This window comes from Stomoxys calcitrans, chromosome 5 (genome assembly GCF_963082655.1).
Source record: "Stomoxys calcitrans chromosome 5, idStoCalc2.1, whole genome shotgun sequence".
Lineage (NCBI taxonomy): Eukaryota > Metazoa > Arthropoda > Insecta > Diptera > Muscidae > Stomoxys > Stomoxys calcitrans.
Window position 1 is genome coordinate 140868570 of NC_081556.1, and position 20974 is coordinate 140889543.

The window sequence follows — 20974 nt, forward strand, 5'->3', positions numbered from 1 at the left end:
TCTTTCAATGAAATTTGCCATAGTGAGTTTAAAGGTCCTTCGATATCTGAACTAAATATTGTCCAGTTGTACCGTATTTGAATGTTGTTGCCATATAGACCGATCTGCCAATTTTGGGTCTAAGTACCCTAAAAGAAAGAAATTTAGAACAGTGAGTTGGACAAGTCCTCTGATATCCGACCGAATATGTTATAGATCGAGTCTTATTTACATATAGCTGTCATATAGACCGATCTGCCGATTAAGGGTCCTAAGCCCATAAAAGGCGCATTTATTTTCCAGTTCAGCCTGGCTGAATAAGGTTTTCCATGGGAAAATCTTAATTCAGCCTGGCTGAATAAGGTTTTCCATTGGAAAATCTTAATTCAGCCTGGCTGAATAAGGTTTTCCATGGGAAAATCTTAATTCAGCCTGGCTGAATAAGGTTTTCCATGGGAAAATCTTAATTCAGCCTGGCTGAATAAGGTTTTCCATGGGAAAATCTTAATTCAGCCTGGCTGAATAAGGTTTTCCATGGGAAAATCTTAATTCAGCCTGGCTGAATAAGGTTTTCCATGGGAAAATCTTAATTCAGCCTGGCTGAATAAGGTTTTCCATGGGAAAATCTTAATTCAGCCTGGCTGAATAAGGTTTTCCATGGGAAAATCTTAATTCAGCCTGGCTGAATAAGGTTTTCCATGGGAAAATCTTAATTCAGCCTGGCTGAATAAGGTTTTCCATGGGAAAATCTTAATTCAGCCTGGCTGAATAAGGTTTTCCATGGGAAAATCTTAATTCAGCCTGGCTGAATAAGGTTTTCCATGGGAAAATCTTAATTCAGCCTGGCTGAATAAGGTTTTCCATGGGAAAATCTTAATTCAGCCTGGCTGAATAAGGTTTTCCATGGGAAAATCTTAATTCAGCCTGGCTGAATAAGGTTTTCCATGGGAAAATCTTAATTCAGCCTGGCTGAATAAGGTTTTCCATGGGAAAATCTTAATTCAGCCTGGCTGAATAAGGTTTTCCATGGGAAAATCTTAATTCAGCCTGGCTGAATAAGGTTTTCCATGGGAAAATCTTAATTCAGCCTGGCTGAATAAGGTTTTCCATGGGAAAATCTTAATTCAGCCTGGCTGAATTAGGTTTTCCGAGGGAAAATCTTAATTCACCTTGGCTGAATTAGGTTTTCCAAGGGAAAATCTTAATTCAGCCTGGCTGAATAAGGTTTTCCGAGGGAAAATCTTAATTCAGCCTGGCTAAATTAGGTTTTTCAAGGGAAAATCTTAAGTCAGCCTGGCTGAATAAGGTTTTCCAAGGGAAAAATCTTAATTCAGCTAGGCTGAATAAGGTTTTAAGCTATTACCTGATTAAAACTTCTTTTCTTTTGTCATTTTAAAATAATTTTTTTTTATTTTATAGAGCCATAAACATATTCCAATGCATGAAATAAGCTGAACTTCTTTTATTCAATCGAAAGAATTATCTTGCGAAACTGACATATATTCCTGTGCACAGTTAGCTATGTTAATGTATCATAAATATAGAAAAAAAAGACATAACCTTTTGAGAATTTAATTAAAATCGATGTTTTCCATGACCTTTGGTCAATGCTGGCATCTAAGAACTAAGAAATGATTACAATGAGGTTTCCGTAAAAAAAAAGAAACAAAAACATGTCACATGTTCCTTAATATGATATAGTGTTTGTACATACGAATAACATATCGCAGAGTTAGAGGTGATTGTAGATGCGATGAGATGATAGTTGGGTGGTGTTTACAAACTAAACTTTCTTCTGTTTCGTATGAAATAAAAATATTACAAAAAACATTTCCTTACAGAAGTCAGTGGTTTGGTTTGGTTTTTGGGGGGAAGAAGAAATTCGATGGGTATTTTTTTTTTTTTTTTTGGTCAAAAGCATCGTCTTGGTTGTCATTGTAAATAAATTTCAGATACCGTTTTGCAGTGGCTTGCGTTCTTGTTGTTGTTTTTGTTGTTACTTATTCAAAATAATATCCTCTTATTTTGGTTAATTGGTTTGTTTGTTGGTTGTTTAGCTTAAAATTGCTTTGTTTTGTTTTTAGTAATAAATCACATTTGTTTTCAACACCTTGCGGTTTTTTTTTTCCTCCATGGCTTTCATGTCCGGGGCATATTGCGTGTGTTTAGCAACACCAATTCACCGGTTCCACCTCACCCAAAGCTATGTGCTCTATGCTCCATGAGGGTGTTTCCAGGCGACCCTCGGCAGTGGCCTTGACATCCTCCCCATCCACCGGTATACCCATGGGCACCGAAGGCAAGTATATAATGTTGCCATTGTCATAAACATAACGATTACTTATGGCCTGGGTGGAATAATTAAAGGCTGTGTTGTTGTTGGTGTATGTGGATATGGAATCGCAAGAATCGAATTGACGCAATGAACGACATTTTCCCTCACGTGCCAAACGCAGCAATCCCAAGGCTGTGCTGAGAAATACTTGCTCCAAACCCTGATCGGTCTCTGCTGAGGTCTCAAAGTACGTGGCTCCTATGGAGTTGGCAAAAAGCACGGCCTCCTCTCGTGAAACCGCCCGCGAGGCTTGCAAGTCCAGTTTATTACCAACCAAGGTAAGGATGAGCGGGTCTTGAACATTGCGATGCAATTCTTGTATCCATGATTTGATTTCTGTGAATGTTCGATACTGTGATAAGTCAAAAACTAGAATAGCAGCATTAGCATTGCGGTAATACATGGGAGCAACAGCTTTGTAGCGTTCCTGGCCGGCAGTATCCCAGATCTGAAAGAGAATAAAAAAATTTATAAAGGATGTACGAAAAAACAACCATTAAACACAAGGTCGGCTTAGCAAAATCATATTTAGCTCAACCAAGTCCCCTGGATGGAGACCACCGTAGCGCATAAATTAACATGTCCGCCCAGAAGCCTTAAGGTGGATCCACATGATCTAGAGCGAGAGGTTCAGCGCAGCCAGATGTCGCATATCAAGCGGGTCTAGACAACATTCATGCAGACACGGTAGCAAATGCGATGAATAACTATCGGGTGAATGTGGTCCTTAAAGAACCACCGCCACCCTTCACACCTGAGGAAGTTTTACCTCCCCCGGCAAACCAGAGTAGTTCTGGCTCAATTGCGATCCGGGAGATAGAGCCGCCTCGACAACAGCAAAAACTTGGTGCCACATTCTTCCGTAGCTTGTGCGTGTAAGTACTAAAGTTTGTGTGGGTCCTCAAAACACTCATCGGTAGCACTAGGAGTACTGGCAAAGAAATCTTGTTAACTACACACAAAACAATTGGCCGGTCAACAGGTTCAAATCGTGCAGTGCCGTTGTAACCTGAGCGACACGCAGCGAAATATGATACAGATTTGTCAGCATGCTGCTCTACGTACTACGACGGGCTGTCTTCTCCGTTCTCGAGAGGACCACCTACACCTGGGAACAAAGGTCTTACCCGTGCAAAGACACAATAACATATTGTCTAAGCAGTATTTACGGGACTGTTATAGCAAGCAGTAGCCTATCATCATTTTGTGTATAGGCATCCACCGTCCAGAGATATCAGGGTGTATCTAAACAAACAGGAGTTGTGATGGGCACACTAATACATGAGCACAGTATTCCAAGCCCATGGGCCTATCAGTATTTATGTTCTTGCGTACATATATGGTTGTTGTTGTAGCAGTGTGTTGTACACTGAGGCGGCAGCCCTTGCCCATGAAAGACTCCATCGGGCCAATCCGGTACTTACAACCGGCTGCCATGGGATTGCATATATGGTTGTTGTTGTTGACACATTTTCGTGTGGAGGTCTCGATCCCCGTCAAGCTCCTGTAGTTGAGCAAGCTTGTTCCGATAGAAGGGACCGATCGCTTCGAGAACAGTGTTGCTATTGGTTATTTAAATCGAAATCGTACAATAAATGCGCCTGTTACAGCCCCAAAACTTGAAATCAAGAGATCGGTCTATATGGCAGCTATATCCAAATCTGAACCGATCTGAACCAAATTAAAGAAGGATATCGAAGGGCCTAACACAACTCACTGTCCCACATTTCGGCGACATCGGACAATAAATGCGCCTTTTATGGGCCCAAAACCTTAAATCGAGAGATCGGACTATATGGCAGCTATATTCAAATCTGGACCGATCTGAGCCAAATTGAAGAAGAAAGACGAAGGGACTAACACAACTCACCGTCCCGAATTTTAGCAAAATCGGATAATAAATGTGGCCTTTAAGGGCCTAAGACCCCAAATCGGAGGATCGGTTTATATGGCAGCTATATCCAAATGTATACCCATCTAACCCAAATTGCAAAAGGATGTCGAAGGACCTGACACAACTCACTCTCTCAAATTTCACCGAAATCGGATAATAAATGTGGTTTTTATGGGCCTAAGACCCTAAATCGGCGAATCGGTCTATATGGGGGCTATATCAAGATATAGTCCGATATAGCCTATCTTCAAACTTAATCTGCTTATAGACAAAAAAAAGAATCTGTGCAAAGTTTCAGCTCAATATCTCTATTTTTAAAGACTGTATCGCGATTTCAACAGACAGACGGACATGGCTAAATCGGCTTAGATTTTTACGCTGATCAAGAATATATATACTTTATAGGGTCGAAAATACATATTTCCATCCCATGAGATAAATTAAAATTTTAGCCTAATCAATTGAAAATTGCGCCCTCTATAGGCGCAATGCATCTTAAAGGGTACATTCAGTGTCGCATTGATTATTATACCCACCACCGTAGGACAGCGGGTATGTTCATTTAGTCATTCCGTTTGCAACACATCGAAATATCAATTTCCGACCCTACAAAGTGTATATATTTTGGATCGTCGTAAAATTCTAAGACGATTTAACGATGTCCGTGTGTCTGTCCGTCCGTCTGTTATAATCACTCTAGAGCCTTCAAAAATTGAGATATTGAGCTGAAATTTGGCACAGATACGTCTTTTTGATGCACGCTGGTTAAGTACGTTGTACGGGCCAAATCGGACCATATTTGGTTATCGCTGCTATATAGACCGATTTTCCGATAAAGGGTCTAATGCCCATAAAAACTTTATTTTTCATCCGATTTTGCTGAAACAGTGAGTAGTTTAAGGCTTCCCGACAACTGACTCAAATATGGTTCAGATCGGACTATATTTAGATATAGCTACCATAGAGACCGATCTCCCGATAAAGGGTCTGAAGACCATTAAAGCTTTATTTATTACCCGAATTCGCTGAAATTTAAAACAGTGGGTTATTTCAAGCCTCTTAATATCCGAACCAAATGTGGTACAGATCGGACTATATTTAGATATAGCTGTCATATAGACCGATCTCCAGATAAAGGGTCTGAAGCCCATAAAGCTTTATTTTTATCCGATTTCGCTGAAATTTGAAATACAAAATTCAACAGTGACTTATATTTATTACACCACTCAATGTCCAATTTTCACCAGATTGTGGCGAAAGAGGGTTTACATATACACCCGAGGCCCGGCCGAACTTAACACCTTTTTACTTGTTTTTGTTTTTGCCAAAAAATTTAAATTTTGCGATAGTATCCATCAGAAAAATATCAATCGATATTCAATTAAAAATTCAATATCGATAGTGTTATCGATATTTTGCCAGCTCTAGTGCCGGCCCTGGTGTTGCCATATGCCAACAGCATGTAATCGCTTCAAAGGGCACCTAGGGATGGATTAAAGTGCCACGTTTTTTAGAATTCTAAACGTTCAAATAATAAATCTTGAATAAATCTTCGAAAAATAAGCAGCAGAAAATTTCAGGGTGATTTGGATTAATTTGGTGTTAGAGATTGAAAATTGGGCGTTAAGAGAAGATTTAATAAAAACCACTTTTAGCAGTTGTAGTCAAAAAACTCCTATTTGGTACTGGCTTAGATCTAGTTTTCAAAAAAATGACACATTAGGAAGTTTCAGTTTCATAGGGTAAACGCATAGGTGGTACTTACTTGTAATTTGACTCTGGCATCTTCCAATACAACTTTACAGGTAAAAAATGAAGCTGCGCTGACATGCTCAACATCTTTGTGTAGAGTATTTTTTATGTATTTGGTTACGAGACATGATTTGCCAACACCTGAAATAATAAGAAAAAATGCTTACAGTTACACGTGGATAAAAAAGAATGTATGAGTGAAGTTTGAAACCCTAGGTAACAGCCTGAGTAAGCCTTCTAATACTCATACTATCGAAAAATGTGCTTCATATCAAATGTATTCAGCAATAAAAAATAAATTTCAATGGATTTTTCTAAAAATCCCTTTAAATGTGCATTGCCTCATGGATAATCTCTTGTTATTGCATTGCACTATCAGTTACGCTTTAATATTGAACGTGACTGTACGGACTACTCGGAACTAAATTCACAGCAATCTAGCTGACAACAAGAAACAATGTGGGCATATTGATTAAACTTACAGCGGTCAAAAAAAGTATTCATCATTCAATGCTTTTTTTTTTAATAAGTCTACAAAAGACAATTGGAATAAAAACATATTAAACTAATGATGCAGTAGTGCTTGTGTGATATATATGTACACAATTTCATTGTTTTTAAAGAAAAAAATAGTATTTTTTGGAACAAAAAGGGCCATTTTACAGCTGAACACAAAAAATTAAACAAAAAAAGTATTCATCATTGCAAAAAAACAAAAAAATAAATAACATAATTTAAAAAAATTAATACTTTGTTATTCGACCACCGCGTCTTATAACTTCTTTTAAACGGTTTGACATCGATTGGACTAATTTAGCGGTTATATTTTGGTCTATATTAGTCCATTCCTCCATTATCACCTGTTGTATTTGACTCTTGCTCGAAAAATTGCGCGTTCTCAATTTGCGTTCGAGATGTTCCCAAAGATGTTCAATTGGGTTCAAGTCGGGACTTTGAGGAGGAGTTTTAATGACTTTGGGGCAGTTATACAGCATCTACATCTTGGTATTTAAAGCAGAATGTTTGGGGTCATTATCTTGATAATATTGAAAGTTATTACCAAGCCCAAGTTTTACAGCACTATCTTTTAAATTCCTCTTTAAAATGTCAATGTAATACTTATGATCCATTACTCCATTAATAATTTCAAGATTTCCCGCTCCTGAAGCCGCCATACACCCCCAAACCATTAAACCACCTCCACCATGTTTTACAGTAGCAACTGTGTTTCGTTCTTCAAGCTCTGTATTTGGTTTTCTGTACACTATGACCTTTCCATCGCACCCAAAAAGATTAAACTTGCTCTCGTCTGCAAAAATGACTGTTTTCCAAAATGATTCGGGCTGTTTTACATACATTTTTGCGAAGTTTAGCCTTTTCACTCGGTTTATTTTATTTATAAAGGGCTTCTTACGTGCAGTTCTTCCTCTGTAACTATGCCTTTTGAGTGTATTTCGAATTGTTTGTGTAGTAACTTCCTTCCCTAAATATTCCATAGTGTTTTTACGAAGAATGGTCGCATTTGTCTTCGGAGTTTTCTGAACTTGCCGCACTAGCCAACGCACATCTCCAACTGAAAGTGCTTTTGGTCGACCAGATCTTGGTTTATTGTCAACAGTTTTCGTTTCTGTCTACTTTCTGATGATGGATTGTATAGTAGATCGTGGTCTATTTAATATTTCACTGATAGTTTTTTGAGTTAAACCATTCCTGTGGTGTTTTATTATCAAAACTTTTACCTCATCAGAAACCTCGTTTTGCTTACGACCCATTTTGACAAAAACTATATTTTCAATGAAATTAAATATTTGCTGTCAAGGGCAAAGCCTCCTTTACTAAATAAAACAAAAAAGGGGGATTCCCAAATAATATTTGAATTTGACTTTGATGAAGCACATCAATGATGAATACTTTTTTTGTTCTGTTTTTGGTGTTATTATATAAAATTGCATTTTTTGCGCTAATTAAATTTATTTTTTGAATTTATTTTAAAACATATTACGAAAAATAAACTATTGCATAAAACTGCATTATTTGTTTACTTTAAATTTTCTTCAATTACCCAAAATAAGTGAATTTATTATCAATTATGCTAATGATGAATACTTTTTTTGACCGCTGTACGTAAATAAAAATTGAATATATATTGAAAAATGGGAAAACAAAACACAACTCAACTTGAAATATTGTAAATGGCACCAGTCATAACAAATATTCAGCAAAACTCAAGCAATTTTTCAATGAGTGAATACAATTTAATCAATTCATATGAATGAGTGAATGGGTGAATAGTGGTTATAGCATAGGTAGAAGGGAATGTTCATTTTGTCATTCCGTTTGATATATTCCGATCCTAAACTTTGACTTTATTCTTGATCATAGTAAAATTCCAAGACAATTAGTCAAGGTTTGTCTTTCTCTCCGTTAGTTGCAATCACGGTCAAACTTTAGGATGTTAATTTTGTAGCATTGACTTGAAAAATAAACAGTTGATGTGCCATATAGTCCCTGATAACAAGCGAAACACACATTTGGCACGTTTACATCAATCCAAAAAATGCAAATTTTTTTTGCAAATTTTGCCCATGAACATTCCACTAATGAACAGGGGCAAACTTCTAACATATCAAGTTTTAAGCTCAACGATAAGGGGCCTCCTTTTTATAGCCGATTCCGAACGGCGTGCCTCAGTGCGACACCTCTTTGGAGAGAAGTTTTACATGGCACAGTACCTCACAAATGTTTCCAGCATTAGGAGGGGAAAACCACCGCTGAAATTTTTTTTCTGATGGTCTCGCCAGGATTCGAACCCAGGCGTTCAGCGTCATAGGCGGACATGCTAACCTCTGCGCTACGGTGGCCTCCAACATCAATCCCGGCCTATTAATAATTGAGTCAGTACTACTACGAATGAGCCCGAACTATTTCGGTTTTTCGGGGGATGTGAATTCTGAAGCTGTTAGTGGCCTACGTTACCGTTTTCTCGTGATACGCAGCTTGAACTAAATCCTTTATTCTAAAACGCAGAATCTCTCTCGATCTAGATCAGGAAGATCCAAATTACCGTCCCTGGACGGCGGTTGTCCTTTCCCAAGATGGCTGGTGCGATAACAGCGCTGCAAATACTGCTTAGACATCATGTGTTGGTGTCTTGTTGTAGTTGTAGCCACATTTTCATGTGGAGGTGGCGATCCTCGTCAAGCTTCTGTGTGAGCAAGCTCGTTCCGGTCCAAAGGACCGATCGCCGCGGCAACAAGGTGGCCATTGGTTATTTCGAGGCGCCAATAACTCGCCTTGTCATATCGAGCATCATAGGTACTCAGTATTTGTGGAAGAGCCGGTGCCACCCGGCCTTTCACTGAGACTCCCTGCTCGTTACTGCTGATTGTCCGCGACTGCCGTTACAGCCACTCTCTATGAAGCATTCCACTATCCGCAACCTGTGGACGCGCCCGTTAGCTCGCAGCTAAGCTTCTCATGACAGCAATGAACACCACACAGATCGGACCTCAATGTTTCAGCTTGTATGGTGCTTACAGCTATCCCGGGGTGTCTTCGCAAGGGAAAGTTTTTTGTCTTCTGCTGAAGATGATCCATATGGGGACTGGGGAAACAGCATAATACAATACTAGCATCCATTATCGAGCAAGTTTTTATTCAAAGATTTATTCCGTTCCGTAAATACAATTTGGGTGATGGCTTACAAAGGTAAATTGTCAAAAAATTATCGATTTCAGAGAAATAAATAGTTTGTTCTCTTTTGTTCCTACAGTCAAGAGAAAGATACGTGATTGTAATGACAAGTGGATGGAGTCTAGAGAGATTGTTCTTGCTAGATCTTTAAGGGATTTGTCTTATTCTGCATTTCTATCTTGTAGATCAGATGAGAAGTGGAAAACGTATTGCAAGTATAGGAACAAGGCGAAGTCTGTTATTCGTCGGATAAGACGCAACCATTTTTCTAAACTTTTTTGGGGGCTTGATGCAACTGGTATGTGGAAAGTTCTCAAACGTTCTGGATATGTTGGTGATGATAACTTCAATGATGATTTTGATGCCAACGAAGTTAATGAGTTTTTTGTTGAAGGTGGTGGAACGCACGATGATGGGTCTCAATTCTCATGTGAAGGAGAGACTGACTCTTCCTTTTCGTTTTGTTGTGTGAATGAGTTTGAAATTATTGAAGCTATAAGTAGGGTGAAGTCTGGGTCAGTTGGTGTGGATGGTATTCCAATGCGTTTTATCAAGACCGTCTTTCCTTATGTTTCCGATGTTATTTTGGATCTTGTTAATTTTATTCTGATGTCTTCTTCTTTTCCCTTGGCTTGGAAGATTGCCAGGGTTATACCGATTCCCAAAGCGAAGCATGTTAGAAGGGTTGATGATTTACGGCCTATCTCCATACTTCCTGCAATGTCTAAGATTGTTGAACACATAATGAAGAATCAAATATTACAATCATCGCAGCTTCGAATACACGATATGCAATATGCCTTTCGCCAAGGACTCAACACCACTCATTTGCTGCTTAAGCTAACTGATTCCATCCGAGTGAATGCCAATAACGGAAAACGCAGTGTGATGGTTTCTCTTGACTTGTCAAAAGCCTTCAATTCTATTAATTTTGTTCGATTACTTACTAAATTGCGTGATTTTTTCAATTTTTCTACATCTGCCTGCAAACTGATACTTTCTTACTTAAGTAACAGATCTCAGTTTGTGGTTCTGAGCGGTGCAAACTCAAGCATGCTTTCTCTTCATTCTGGTGTACCACAAGGTTCCATCTTGGGTCCACTTTTATTTATACTTTACGTGAATGATTTGCATCGTTTTACTACTTGTAGGAGTTGTGAGGCGTTTATGTTTGCTGATGACATTTTCTTGCTTTTTAATGGCAGTTCTACAACACCTGATATTCTTGAGAATGATATAAATTCGGTTTTGGGCAGGGTTGTTAACTGGGCTTCTGCCAATGCTTTAAGGATTAATCCCTCTAAATCCAAGGCTCTAATGTTTGGAAACTTTACTACCACATCTCTTAACATTTTTGTTGGAAATTCGGAGATTGAGTTTGTCGACCGACATAGATGTTTGGGTGTTATTGTTGACACTGAGTTATCTTTTAGATACCATATTGATGCCTTGTCAGGGAAGGTTTGGTCTTGCCTTCGTAAAATGTATTCTTCTATTGTTTACCTACCTTTCAAGGTGAGAAAGCTTCTGGCTTATTCTCTGTTAATGTCTCAGATACTTTACGGTTTGGAGGTTTTTTCAGGTACTATTCAGGCTAACTTTACAAAATTGAGGCGAATTGTAAATTCCGTTGTGCGGTTTGTCTACAATGTCCGAAGACGAGATCGTATATCTTGCTTCGTAAAACGTTTTCTCAATTGCTCATTTAAAAGGTTTGTTGAGTGTAGGAATTTACTACTTTTTCATAACGCTTTTGCTAATATTAGACCTGTTCCTCTAAGGAGGATTTTTGTATTCTCTCGGTCTACTAGAAACCCGCAATTATTTATTCCTAGAATTAGAAGAAACATATATGCGAGATCATATGCTGTTAGAGTAGCAAGATGCTGGAACCGACTGCCTCATGAATTACGCATCTTTTCCCATTCCAACAACGTTTTCCGTTTAAAACTTTTTGATTTTTATAACTCTTTTGCTGATGGTTAATTTTTTTCTCCTTGTTCTATTCTTACATCGGATTTTCAAAGCTGCACTATTTTTAAATATAGCTGCGCTTTTTTTAATTCTTGTGCACTTTGTTGGACCACTTTCTATTTATCGCTCTCTTCCATTTGGATTTCTTTTATATTCTTTATTTTTAATGGCTGGGGAGCCAAATATTAGGTAAATATAATAAAGTACCTCATTATGTTAAGAAATGAATTTAATTATCTGTTATACTCAGGTTACTGAAATGTTTGTATGTAATTATTTTATGGGCCTTATTGGCTTTATATTACATATTTGGTTAATAAATGAAAAAATGAAAAAAAAAAAAAAAAAAATATCGATCAGTCGAGCATATTTTGTCATCTCAAAGGTAAACAAAACAACTAACGGTTGTTCAAAATTTTACTAGCCCACCAAGCACGCTACGCTGTATCTTCTACAATACAAACAAGTAAAAAGGCGTTAAGTTCGGCCGGGCCAAACTTTAGATACCCAACAACTCGGGTATATATGTACATCACCTTTCGTCAAAATCCAATGAAAAATGCATACCTTATGCCCCATAGGAGTTATATCGAAATAAAATCCGATTTGAACCAAATATTAATAAGCACAAGTCATTGTTAAATTGTGTATAACTTAGAATTGGTCTAAAAATAAACTGATCTTAACCATATACAACGCAGATGTCGAAAAGCCTAACATATTGTAAAATTAAATTTCAGTGAAATCGGATTATAAATACGCCTTTCATGGGGCCACGACTTTTAATCGAGATATCATTTTATATGGCAGCTATGTCCAAATTCGGACCGATTTGGGTCAAATTACAGAAAAATATCGAAGAGCCTAACATAACTCACTGTCCCAAATTTCGGCGAAATCGGTCAATAAATGCGCCTTTTATGGCCCCAAAACCTTAAATCGAGAGATCGTTCTATATGGCAGCTATATTCAAATCTGCACCGATCTGGGCCAAAATTGAAGAAGGATGTGGAAGGTGCAAACACATCTCACTGTCCCAAATTTCGGCAAAATCGGACAACAAATGCGCCTATTATGGCTCCAAAACCTTAAATTGAGAGATAGGTCTATATGACAGCTATATTCAAATCTAGATCGATCTGGGCCAAATTGAAGAAGGATGTCGAAGATCCAAACACAACTCACTGTCCCAAATTTTGGCGAAATCGGTCATTAAATGCGCCTTTTAGAGGTCCAAAACCCTAAATCGAGAGATTGGTCTATATGACAGCTATATCCAAATCTGAACCAATCTGTGCCATATTGCAGAAATACGTCGAGGGGTTTAACTTAACTCACTGTCCCAAATTTCGGCGACATCGGACAATAAATGCGCCTTTTATTAGCCCAAAGCCCATGACATATATGGCAGCTATAGCCAAATCTGAACCGATCTGAACCAAATTAAATAAGGATATCGAAGAGCCTAACACAACTCACTGTACCAAATTTCGGCGAAATCGGACAATAATGCGCCTGTTATGGCCCCAAAAACTTAAAACGTGCGATCGGTCTATATGGCAGCTATATTCAAATCTGAACCGATCTGGACCAAATTGACAAAGGATGTCGAAGGGCCTAACACAACTCAATGTCCCAAATTTCAGCAAAATCGGATAATAAATGTGGCTTTTATGGGCCCAAAACCCTAAATCGTCGGATTGGTCTATATGGGGGCTATATCAAGATATAGTCCGATATAGCCCATCTTCGAACCTAACCTCCTTATGGACAAAAAAAGAATCTGTGAGCTCCATCCTTCGGTGGTGGGTATAAAAAGAAAATGACCTTTAATTTCATAGCTTTACCCGTTTCAGTGATATGGGTCGCCAAAGTCCCTAAATAGCCAAAATGGTCAAGATTTTCAAAACTTTGAGGCCCCAGCAGCACGTGTTAACATATTTCAATTGTGCTTAAATTTTAGGAATCTTAAAATCAAATAAAATGAAACATTCTAGGTGGTTGCCCCCAAAAATATCAACATCGATTTTTTCCCTTTGAGATAAAACCACCCTAATGTCACATACTGCAGTTGAATATGTGAAGAACTTGAAAATTCTGTCAAATGTGACACCAAGTATTTGAGATAGATGGTGGTGAAAATTGTTACGCTATCGCCTTTGACATTCAGTAGCAATCCCATGGCAGCCGGTTGTTTGAACCAGATTGACCTGATGGATTCCTTCATCGGCAAGGGCTGCCGCCTCAGTATACAACACTGACACAACAACAACAACATTCAGTAGCCGACGTATCTATGGCGAACAATGCAGTGCATAGCGCTGAACGCCTACATTCGCATCCTGACGAGAACTTTAGAAAATTTCAGCGGTAGTTATCTTCTTCCAATGCTGGCGACAAGAGTGAGGCCCCATGTTTATATTGGCATAGAGCCGTGTAAAAACTTCTCTCGTATCGCCATGCAGCACGCCGTTCTCACTCGGCTTTAAAAGGGAGCTAAAACTTAAATGAGACAGCACTCATTGATATGTGAGAATTTTGACACCTGTTCTTTAATGGAATGTTCGTAGGCAATTTTGCATTTTTGATCTGTGATGTAGGCGTTAAACTTGACTTTGTTGTATTATAGTTCGACCGGGCCGAATCTTATATTCACTCCACCATGGATCGCATTTGTCAAATTCTTTTCCCGGTATCTCCCCCTTCTTGGACCTTTCTAGGCTTCGGTAGAGGGATCACTCGCCCATTCTTCCAGACATCGGGTATCAGTCCTTTGGACCCAAACGAGCTTGCTCAAGTACAGGCAGCAGATGCAGCCGCCTCAATTCCCACAGAGCTAGGATTGATGCCGACGTGCAAGATGTATGTCCCGATTGTAGCCAGGGACCGCACGATACACGTCACCTGTTGAACTGCCCGGCCAGACCCACTCAGACTCAGTCCCAGATCCCCGTGGACGCACCCCAGCTAGGATTGATGCCGACGTGCAAGATGTATGTCCCGATTGTAACCAGGGACCGCACGATACACGTCACCTGGTGAACTGCCCGGTCAGACCCACTCAGAATCAGACCCAGATCCCTGTGGACGCATCCCATCTTAGTCGCAGAGTTCCTGGGTCTTGACACTCAACAGAATCAAGCAGACGAAAGATAGAACACAATAAACTGCTACAACAACAACAACAACAACAGGAGCCTGACGAGGATCGCCACGTCCACATGAAAATGTGGCTACAACAACAACATAAGTGTTCAAACAAATTGAAGACAGTTTTTAGGTACTCGACTCCAGGTATATAAAGATTCTTCAGCATCAGTGTAGAGATTCCATCGGTGCCAACGCCTTAGCGAGTGACTTGACGAATGACGTTCGTCACTTTGTCCATTAGCCCGGATACCACGGATACAACAAATGGCTCCTACCCTAGCCTTGTCACTCTCGGGATGCTAAAAAAATTGATGGTTAAACAACCTGACGCATCTCGGGTCTGTGACAGTTACATCGATAAAAGTGACTGATGTCCTGTCATCACTTCTAATGGAGGTCGAGAGTGACTTAACAGTAGACCACAGCTTGCCTAAACCAGTACTCAAGTTTCATTGCGCCAAGTGTTCCAGCCACAAATTCCACTTATGTTCATTGACTACCCTGTTTATTTTCAAATTCAGCACGCTGGGTTAAGTGGGGTCCGTGCATCGAATCACAACACGCTCGTCTGCGAGTACCGCAACCTGCGCTGGAAAATCGGGCCGCACTTGGAGTATTCGACCGGCTTGTATAGCGAACGGCTAATGCGGTAATGATGCCTCGGAATTTCCCATCAGCAACTAAATCTAGTGTTCCTTTGAATTGCATACTGCATACAAGGAGGAAAAGAGAACATTACTGCACTATGGTTGTTGTTGTCGTTTTTGTTGTAGCAGTGTGTTATACCCAAAGGCGGCAGCCCTTATATACTGTGATGCCCCCAGAGGTTGTTGAGCCCTACCTCATTAGAAATTTAACCCCAAGTTAATTTTCTCATTCAAAAGCTTTTATGAATGAAAATTAAAATATTTCAACAATCTAGCAAATATAACAAATACCCAAGCTAGAGCCTAGAACAAACACTAGCAGCAAAATTTCTTCTTTGCCTACAGCTTATACGGGTTTATGAATATGACTAAGAAGATTAAAAGACAAAAGAATGCAAGTGGTTGGCTGCCTTCAAGGTTATTTGTACATAAGAATATGCATGTGGGCTATGTACGCCCCCTTTAACACGGTCCTCTTCGCATAACAGTAAACAAAAGTCCAATCAGCGCATATACTCTCGCAGGCCCCCTCTGCCTTTCTTATCGATTTATTTCTTGTGACAATTCATTGAACAGTGAAAAAAGTCATAAAGAACAACAACGGCGGTATAAAATAAATTGCAAAGTGCATGCATACACTTGCTCAGTGCTCCATATAATTGAGGGATCAATAAAAATTGTATGAATGAATGGATGACAGAGGAAATTTAAATTAAGTCAAGCATGTCGACATACATATAACATGAATCTTAAAAAAGCGTCGTTATCTCCTACGAGTGTTGTCTTACCTTTGGACCCCAAAATAACAACTTTGCCTTCAATGCCTCTCATACTGGCCGAGTGACTGTTCCAATGACTGCCAAGCTGATGATGACTTCCACAATGCCAAAATGTTTTCCAAGGCTAGAAATGGGAGCAACGTTATGGTTACGCTGTATGCAAGGAATCCCCTTATGCTGCTGTCTAGGGTTCCTTGAACTTTTTTATTTTGCTTGTTTATGTTTTGATTTATCGCCAGTGGTTTTGTACAAAGTATACAAACTCAGATGTCCACAATTTCTTATCTTTTTGTGTTGTTGTGGATTCAAAGAATTTTATTCTTTGTTTTTTCCCATGAATTATGTATGCTTGCAGTGAGTGCTTCCTTCCAATTCAACGTCACTCTTTTAAACTATTTCACTATTCTCCTTCTATCTATCCGCAAATAGTTTTAATTTATTTCTTTCGTCTGCGTTGCATTTTACTTTGTAAGATGCCAAATAAAATTATAGTATTATAATGAGTTTATCTGCTTGTGTTGCCAGTTTTTTTTCAATTATTTTTTTGCTTCTGCTTTTTTCTAATACATCTGAACAGCTGATGTTTGTTTGTTAATTTCCTCAAATGAAATATCGATTTTCGACAAATCGATACCTCGATTTGTTCTCTTAAAACATCAAAGTCGACTTATAGTGGATTAAAAAATGAAAAAAGCTAAGTTATACAGCCAAATTATGGCTGCATTATTTTAAAGGTTGTCTTATCTGTACAACAACATAAAATGGTGAAATTACCATCTTGCCATCAAGCTGATCGAAATTGTATGTCGGCTAATCGCTTGGCTTAACCTTATTTAGTGAATCGAGAGAAAGAAGAAATATCTGTACAGCTGTCAGACCAGACGTGAGACCACATTTTTAAATCCGCCTTGCAGCCAAATCAAATTCATATGTTAAGAATAATCACCGCATTTAAAGGGTGGAAAGATTTTTCACGATGTTTTTTTTTTTTTTTGATAATATTATTCGAAGTAACATAACATGCTGATATCAAAAGGACATTTCTCAATAAAATTTTAATAAAAGTATTGTTTTCACTCACTTGACCTTGTCATGATGAGTATATTTCCGCATCTAAACGCAGCTGAGAAAGCAGAACCACCTCATACCATTCTAGACATGTGCGGTGTGGACGATGCTTCCCCGGTTTCTGTTATCAAAGCACCCTCTAATTTTTTACTCCTCTGCCGCATGTGCACATTTTGAGTCCAAAGACAATAACAGAATGGGAGCGAGGCGTTGAATAATGCAACTCTGCAAACAAATCGCACAAAAGCAAGGCGCAAAAGTTAACGAATTTTTAACTTTGCCGACTGAAATCGAGTGTCATTCTGTGTTGCCATAGGTGGAGTAGTGTTTTTAGGCGTCAAAGTTAAAAATTGTTTAGGTTTTGCTCTATACTTTTTTGACATTCGTTTGTAGAGTTGCATTTTTCAATGCATCGCTCTCATTCTGTTTTAGCCTTAATGCAACTGACCTCCATCTGATCGCGCTGGGCGATTTCCAGGCTTTACGTATGTGAATGATATTTCCTTAGACAAGTTTTCAGTAGCAACTCTTTTTTAGCTAAATCAAATGCTGCTTCTGGTTAAATTTCCACAATCTGCACTCTAAGTGTAAGGAGGCAACCGTAGCGCAGAGGTTAGCATGTCCGCCTATGACGCTGAACGCCTGGGTTCGAATCCTGGCGAGACCATCGGAAAAAATTGTCAGCGGTGGTTTTCCCCTCCTAATGCTGGCAACATTTGTGAGATACTATGCCATGTACAAATTTTCTCCAGAGGTGTCGCACTGCGGCACGCCGTTCGGACTCGGCTATAAAAAGGAGGCCCCTTATCATTGAGCTTAAACTTGGATAGGACTTCACTCATTGATATGTGAGAAGTTTGCTCCTGTTCCTTAATGGAATTTTCATGGACCAAATTTGCAATTTGCACTCTAAGTGCAACGGCACATGTTAGTTGAACGTTGATTACTTAAAGATATTACTTTGAATCGGCTCCCATACCAGCCTGCATCGTCACAATCCTCCTCCAGATTGTCCATGCAATTTCATAAGGATGTCGGAATATATCGAGGAACGCTATCTATCAACTCAATACACGTGTTTAAATTCTCTTGGGTATTCACCATAGACTGCCGGACCGTTCTCGAGTTAGGAAATGTAGTGTCTAATAGCCTGTCCAGCTACTATTCCCTGAGCAAAGTTAGTCTTTCTCTCTCATTATTGGCAAGTCTTGGGATTATTCTGCCGAAACGTAATTGAGCCAGAACTACTCTGGTTTGCCGGGGGTGGTCAAGGACTACATTCACCCGGTAGGTATTTACCGCATCTGCTACCGTGTCTGAATGAATGTTGTCTAGGCCTGCTTGATACGGCGCTTGATCTAAAGGTTCTCTCTTGTAGCGCGTGGCCTAACGCTCTAGATCATGTGGGAATACCTTAAGGCTTCTGGGCGATGAATACCTGTCCAACCTGTCCTCGCGACAGTAATGAACACAACTCAAATTGGATCTCTATCACAGCTATCCCGTGCCGGAACGAATGTGTGTTGCTTGCTTTTGAACAAAAATCGCATAACCGGGTACGGCGCTATAAACCCCTTTGGTGGCCCATAATGATAGCTGTGGAAGCTGTCGTCCTGAGGATGAGACATTTCAACTTTTCCTTCGTTGATGTCCTGGCTGGCAGGTATATAAGCCATCTCCATTGGAGGCGATTCTCCAATCTTGGTGAATTGCATGGAGAGACAATTTCATAGCGCAAGTTTACTTTATTATTATTTTAAACTTTGATGAAATTTACTATGGATATCTAGGTTTGACAAAGTTTGGCACAAAACAAAATGTTGACGATATTTTCCAACGATATAGATTTTAATCTAAATTTTTTGTGCAAATCAAAAGTCGGAAATTTTATTGGATAATTAAATTTTGAAAACACTTCTAAAAAAATTTAATTATAAAAAAATGTTCGGTGAAAATATCAAAGATATGAAGTATTTGCTGTTTTATTTTAGCACTATATATAGTGTTAATCTTTTATAACTTATATTACTCTACTTTAATTGGCTATGACAGAATATTTGTTCCATTAGCCGAACGTATAACAGCGTTCCAAGCGCCTCGACCTTCTTCGGTTCTTTTATAATCTCTGACACCAAGTTTCACTTGATCTTTCCATCGGGCTTTTGGTAGTCCCGGTTCGCGTTTACCACCTTGCCTTCAAAAGACTTCTTTGCTGGAGCTTCTTCACCCATCCTGACAACATGTCCTTGCCAAAGCAGCCGTAGTATTTTGATATGTGTAACTATGCGTCATACAGCTCGTTGTTCATACGATCAAGATATATTCATATACAGGTAGAGGCAGTTGTCCAACAACAAAATTTTGAGTGCACTGTATCTGTCAAAATCAGTGATGAGTGCAACTTTAATTTTGTGTATGTTACTAATTCGCGCCATTTTTCGTTGTTTGTGTGTGTTATGTTTCTTAACTATAATACACACACACAACCAAAACTGGTTGACAGACAGTATACTTCGCGAGAAAAAATTGTACTCAGCTGTTTACGGTTTCTCTCAAACACTCCATATAACCGGTTATTATTATCTATTACCGCATGACCTCGAAACCTAACCATTACTAATTTTTTATGACTTACAATTTTAACAAATTCATGAATTTCTTAATTATCCATTTGCTCTTATATTTGTTCGTCAGTGTAAAGTCTTTTAGTCAGTTATCGGTTTTCTTATTTTGTAATTTGCCTTCTACAACTTGTTACCATTAGTCCGTGTTGCGTCGCATATTTTATTTACAATAGAATTATTAAACAATTGAATATTTTTAAAACACCTATTCATACCTGCCAATACCAGCCATATGAGACTTTTGTTTGTAGTCCATAATTGAAATTCCTGTATAGATAAGATAGTTCAGTTCTATCGAAATTCTTATAAAGAGACTCATTCTTTTCACAAAACTTTGTTTACTAATTGAAAAATTTTATTGGCATCAGAGTTGCCGTTTCGGTTTTTTTTACCAAATTTGGTAAGATTTATGTTATATTTTTGTGTTTGGTTGGATTGACGGCCCATTTCGATTTTGGTAGATTCTAAGATTAGTGCTCTACTTTCAGAAACATTTCGTATGAGTCCCATAATGGCATGATCGGGGTCTTTGTCCTGAAAATGAATATAAATTTCCCGAAAATCATTAAATATCCACCCCAAATAGCTTTTATATAATAGGGAGGTATTTTGGGGTAGGGCGGCTCCCCAAACACATGGCTCTATATTGTCGTGATTGGTCTATATATCCTTTGGCGGGTTTTGGGCTGTCCGCGGCACCCGTCTCCAAAAATAGAAACCAAAAATAGAAATATGGATATCAAATTTATGTCCACTCCCAAATCCCTTTACTTTAAATCCCGTTTTGTCATGGTCGGTAAGGATGAACCATTTGGAGAGTGTTTTGAGACTGGGGAGGCCACCGGCACGTTGCCCTGAAAATAGATATAAAATTCGTTCTTTACTCCCAAATGGCGTTGATTTGAGGTCCATATTGCTATAGTCGGAAATAAAGTTCAGTTTAAGGAGTGATGTACGGTGTATCCCCAAAATTGGATATCAAATTCGTTTTCTACATTCAAATACCTTTCATTTAAGTCCCATATTGCCATAATGGGTCAATTTATCTATTCATCTTTTTTTGAGGAAAAGAGCCACCT

The 20974-nt window shown here is 38.8% G+C and overlaps 1 protein-coding gene across 2 annotated transcripts; it reads right to left on the reverse strand.

Annotated features, from left to right (window-relative positions):
* Nucleotides 1–1411: 1411 nt before the first annotated feature.
* On the reverse strand, nucleotides 1412–16785 carry LOC106080735 (ras-related protein Rab-5B). Of its 2 annotated transcripts, none has more exons than XM_013242238.2 (3): nucleotides 16213–16785; nucleotides 5974–6101; nucleotides 1412–2762 (listed from the first exon to the last, which is right to left on the reverse strand). In XM_013242238.2, the coding sequence occupies exons 1-3, from the start codon at nucleotides 16253–16255 to the stop codon at nucleotides 2145–2147; spliced, it is 789 nt and encodes a 262-aa protein (XP_013097692.1). In that variant the 5' UTR covers nucleotides 16256–16785; the 3' UTR covers nucleotides 1412–2144. The 2 variants fall into 2 exon arrangements, with proteins under 2 accessions (XP_013097692.1, XP_013097693.1); XM_013242239.2 differs by lacking the exon at nucleotides 16213–16785 and adding an exon at nucleotides 8139–8242.
* Nucleotides 16786–20974: the final 4189 nt, after the last annotated feature.